General features: G+C 35.1%; 2 protein-coding genes across 4 annotated transcripts in view; one reads left to right on the forward strand and one right to left on the reverse strand.

The window, feature by feature from the left end:
- Positions 1–1,425, forward strand: part of LOC106874881 (uncharacterized) — a 4,982-nt gene extending 3,557 nt beyond the window's left edge. For both annotated transcript variants that reach the window (XM_014922789.2, XM_052971463.1), the window contains exons 3-4: positions 394–447; positions 1,300–1,425. In XM_014922789.2, the coding sequence (XP_014778275.1) occupies positions 394–447; positions 1,300–1,328 (83 nt within the window). In that variant the 3' untranslated portion in view covers positions 1,329–1,425. The remainder of the gene's footprint in view (positions 1–393; positions 448–1,299) is intronic.
- A 138-nt stretch (positions 1,426–1,563) lies between these two features.
- LOC106874877 (isoaspartyl peptidase/L-asparaginase) overlaps positions 1,564–5,144 on the reverse strand; it is a 15,371-nt gene continuing 11,790 nt past the window's right edge. For both annotated transcript variants that reach the window (XM_014922777.2, XM_014922776.2), the window contains exons 5-7: positions 4,441–4,562; positions 3,714–3,824; positions 1,564–3,536 (exon numbers count right to left, since the gene is read on the reverse strand). In XM_014922777.2, the coding sequence (XP_014778263.1) occupies positions 3,328–3,536; positions 3,714–3,824; positions 4,441–4,562 (442 nt within the window). In that variant the 3' untranslated portion in view covers positions 1,564–3,327. The remainder of the gene's footprint in view (positions 3,537–3,713; positions 3,825–4,440; positions 4,563–5,144) is intronic.

Below are 5,144 nucleotides of genomic sequence, written 5' to 3' on the forward strand. Positions count from 1 at the left end.
TGTGTGCACCCTTGTATTGCCATCACATGATTCTAGTAAATGAACATCATCATCATATACGATGGTTTGACAAGGGCTGGCCAAGCAGAAGACTACACCAGGCTTCACTGTCTGTTTTGGCAGGGTTTTTATGGCTGGATATCCTTCCTAACACCAACTGCCTTGCGTGTGTGTGTGTGTGTGTAAATTACTTGACAAATGTTTTGGGACTGTAGCCTAGACGTTGCAAGTCTAATACACAAACTGAAGAAACATGTAGTGCTGAAATGAAAATATATAAAGCACCAAATTAAGGCGAGATAAAAGTGGGCAAATATATTTACTTTATAATAACCTTTGTATGCAATTAACTGAAAGTACCATATGTATTTTTTATTTATTTATTTTTAACAGCAAACCAACCTGCCAACTGGGCAAAATGGAATGGCATCAGAGCTAAGAGAGAACGTAAGTGTCTTCATTGTCTTATTCTAAAATATATTTTCTCTCGCTATATATATATATATATATATGTGTGTGTGTGTGTAATATGGGTGGCAGCTTGCAGAATCGTTAGCACGCCGGGAGAAATGCTTTGCGGTATTTCATCTGTCTTTACTTTCTGAGTTCAGATACCGCGGAGGTTGACTTTGCTTTTCATTCTTTCGGGATCAATAAATTCAGTACCAGTTGAATACTGGGGTCAATCTAATTGACTCCCTCCCCCAAAATTTCAGGCCTTCTACCTAGAGTAGAAAAGAATATGGCTGGCTAATTTGCAATTTTACAACCTAAAGGCTAAAATATATATGTCACTAAAGTGAACAAGGGCACTAATCAGCACCAGTATTGCTAGAAATAAGAGTCAAAGCAACTCAATAGCCAGTTCAAATATAAAAATGGAAAAAAAAAGAACATGAGGTTGTGCACAAGAAATGTATTAATTTGACTCTCTCGGTGAAAGGAGAGAGTTTGGATGTTTCAAGCATAGCTCTTCATCAGAAACGAGAAAGGGAAAGTTCCAAAGATGGAAAAGAAATCCCTAACGGCCCATATGTAGCTACATTATGTACATTTATTAAAGCTGCAAAAAACTTACTCAGAGTTTCATATTCCTTTTCATCAGACAGTTGTATTCATCAACTGTCCAACAGACAGGAACATGAAACTTTGAGTAAGTTTTTTCATAAAAGCATATTACTCTACTTTAGGTATTTGAATACTATTTTTTTCAACCTTGTTTTGCATTTATGTGTCTATTGTGTGTGTGTGTGTAAATTTTAATACTCCTGGAATGATAATTGTTTTGTTTCTTTACAGATACCCACTTCGATCCTGTCAAGCCTTGAGAAAAATGGAGTTTTACTTAGAATATAACTTTAGACAATTTTTCAACAGTATTGTTGGGTTAAAAACCTCTAAAATAAAGTAAAACTGTTAAAAAAATTTCTTTTGTTGTTGCTGAATCCACTTGTTTCTGCAAAGAAAAAAAAAACAAAACATTTATCATTATCATAACTCAATGTGTTTTCCAGGTTTGCATGGGTTGGACGGGGTAACAATAATAATGACTTAAGGCTCATCTTTTAAATGAAAATAAGTTCTTTATTAGCCATGGAATAAATTACAAATTATTTTGATGTAATTTACATTGAAATATAACATGGAAAGAGTGGTAATGAAATTAAGTCTCACTAAAATTTAATCCTTGTCTTGACATAGTATGATTCTTTTGAGTACCAGGTGTCGCTGTCATACAAGCTGCGTCTTTCAATTCCAATCTTCTGTGAAAATACACCTGACAATGGGGAATATTATTTTGCTTAAAAACAGATGAGAGTTGATGAGAGGAAAGGCATCTTCTCATATCGTCCAAACCCATGCCAGCATGGAAAACACAGGCATTAAATTATAACGATTCCATGTTTACCTAAAAGTTGTTCATGTGATTCTGTCATGCATATTTTCTGATTCCTTTACAATATTTTATCAAGTGTGAAAATAATAGAAGACTTTTGAACAGAAAACAACTGAAACCGATTATTTCCTCACTTGCTGTATACCATATTTGATGGCATAAAAATGCACAGGCATATAAGAGACATCCCTATTTCAGCAGTGCTTGTTCAGGAAAAAACTTTTAGTGCATTAGGCCCAACTTATATCCAAGGTAGTATTAAAAAAAATTTTTTTTCCTGAGACATTTTTGGAAAAATGTTTGTCTTATATGCTAACAAATGTACATATTGCATGGCTGCAAGGAATTTGGCATACAAGTGGGATTTTTATAAAGATTTAAACTCACAGCCATACCGGTAGACACTTCAACAATCCAAATACTCTGAGTGTGATTTGCTACTTTTTTTTTTTTATGGCCAATTTAATACTGTTTCAGTCACTTGTTTGCATGGTGTCACAAAAACCAGTATACTGTAAAGTGGTAGGTGTCAGGAAGGGAGACATTTAGCTGTGTTAACCATGCCAAGGGAGACAATGGAACCTGGTACGGCTCCTTGCTTTGCCAGCTCCTGTCAAATTGTCCAACCCATGGGATTGTCATGCAATTTCGATTAATTATTACTAATTAGATATTATTTATCTGGAAATTTTCCTTCCCACTCATCATTCCTATTGGCCATGGTTGTCATTCAAAAGCATTACCATTGTGACATTTTGGGAAATAACTTGAACATATAGATCTAAATCCAGAAAATTCTTTGCAAATGATTCCTTCACACTGGTATTCTTATTCATGCTTACAGAGCCACATTTAATGTAATGTTTTACTGCAAGAGACAAGTTACACTTTCTGAAGGTGATTCCTGATTTATAATAGTCTCGAATTTTGGCACAAGGCCAGCAAATTCAAGAGAGGGAACAAGTTGATTACATTGACTGAAGTGCTCAACTGGTACTCATTTTTATTGACCTCAAAAGGCAAAGTTGGAATTTGAACTCGGAACATAAAGATGGATGAGATACTGCTAAGCGTTTTGTCCGGTGTGCTAACAATTCTGCCAGTTCACCACCACATTCCTGATTAATATTACAAAGCCTTTTTGATGTGGGACTTAAAAAAAAAAAAGAATTCATCAAGAAAGACCATATTTTAAAGTCACAATCTGAAAAATAAAACTAATTTTATTAAGAAATATATTTGAATTAATTTTATTTCATTTTTTTTGAGGTAATGTATGTAGTTTGTTAGGGTTTATAAAAACATCTTAGCACACGAAATATATATCCCTTGTGAATTAGCTGATAACTCTATGACAAGATGTAGATGTTGATAGAATATGTATATACTGCGAAATATTTGTTACAAAATATTCAAGGGTTTTCAAACAGTCAAAATTTCAAAGCTTCCGTGAAGTGTTCTGTTGGATTCAATCCAAAATGTAGAGCAAGTTCATTTTGCCAAGCCCAAGCCATTCGTTCAGTACTAAAATTGACAGCAACTTGTCCCATTTTATTTAAAACTATAGCTCCACCGCAACCATTAACTCTGTTCAACATAAAATTAATGGCTTCTTTGGCTGCTGCATCTGGATCAAATCCTAAAAAGAAAAATGATAAAAAAGAAATTAAAAAATTATATCAATTTACAAGATATAGTTCCAGGCTAGAAATGCAAACTGTAAGTGTGGACATACCATAGCTACATTTATACTTTAGCTGGAAAAGACGGTTTTATAAGTATCAAAGAATTTAGTATTATGAGATTATTCTATTACCTTGTTCCAAAAGATGGATGATATGTTTAGCAAGACATACTTTTGATATAGCTTCTCCATGACCAGTTGTTGAAACTGCACCTATGTTATTATCAGCATATCCACCAGAACCTAGGGAGATAAATGTTAAATGTGATTGCTTTTTGGACAGAAAGCAGACAAGAATTGTAAATCATTGCATATGCAGTTCAGTTTGATAAATTAGCTTTGTAAGCAATGGTAACAGGTCTGCTAGAAATAGAAGTCAAATTTCAGCCAATTACTAATAAAAAGGAAAGGATACATTGGATAATGTTGTCTTGGATATACAAAAAGACAAGATGGTCAAGGCCAGAACATCTTTGATTAGAGCTGAAAAATAACATTGTAAGTGACGGAATGCCAACAACACGAAGATGTGACATTACATAACCACTGGATGCAAAAGATTTGAGTGTTATCTGTTGGAAGAGTAAACTGCATGAAAGGCAGGGCACAAGTAAAATGAGAGATCATCTGGGCATGTGATGTGAATGAATATTGTGGGTTGGGTTGAGAAACGTAGCATGTTGTCACTGGAAGGTACTTGCAGGCAAGATAGACATGTGAAGGAGTAGTGAGGTCTGATGAACGATCAAGACCACATACTGACCACAAGCCCATCCAATTCATGTCAGGACAGGTAAAAAGATATTAACAGAACTTCATGTTAAAATGAATAGAAATTATTGAAATTAAGAGACTTTACCTATTATGGGACTGTCACCAACTCTTCCAAGTCTTTTGGCTGTGATACCACCAGTGGATGTACCACATGCTAGATTACCAAACTTATCTAGTGCAATGGCACCGACAGTATTGTGGCCTTCACTAAGAAATGTAAATTAAACATAAACTCAATATCAATTCTCATAAATACTAAAAGTTTAACTTAAAATCCTTAATTTCTCAAAATCAAAACTGATCATATACTATGTAATATTTCTACACAAAAGATATCAAGGACTTTAACAATTTCATATCAATTCTTCCTTCACACTTTTATTTTTCATTTAATCAGTTAATGTAATAAAAGGTTATGTTTAATGGGCAAATAAAGATGAACAATACAAGCATATAATAACACGTATATATATATATATATATGAGCGTGGCCGTTGCCAGTACCGCCTGACTGGCTCCCGTAGGATTTTCAAGCGAGATCGTTGCCAGTGCCCCTGGACTGGCTTGTGCGGGTGGCACATAAAAGACACCATTTCGAGCGTGGCCGTTTTCGTGCGGGTGACACGTAAAAGCACCCACTACACTCTCTGAGTGGTTGGCGTTAGGAAGGGCATCCAGCTGTAGAAACTCTGCCAAATTAGACTGGAGCCTGGTGTTGCCATCCAGTTTCACCAGTCCTCAGTCAAATCGTCCAACCCATGCTAGCATGGAAAGCGGACGTTAAACGAT

The sequence above is a fragment of the Octopus bimaculoides genome, chromosome 11 (assembly GCF_001194135.2).
Source record: "Octopus bimaculoides isolate UCB-OBI-ISO-001 chromosome 11, ASM119413v2, whole genome shotgun sequence".
Classification (NCBI taxonomy): domain Eukaryota; kingdom Metazoa; phylum Mollusca; class Cephalopoda; order Octopoda; family Octopodidae; genus Octopus; species Octopus bimaculoides.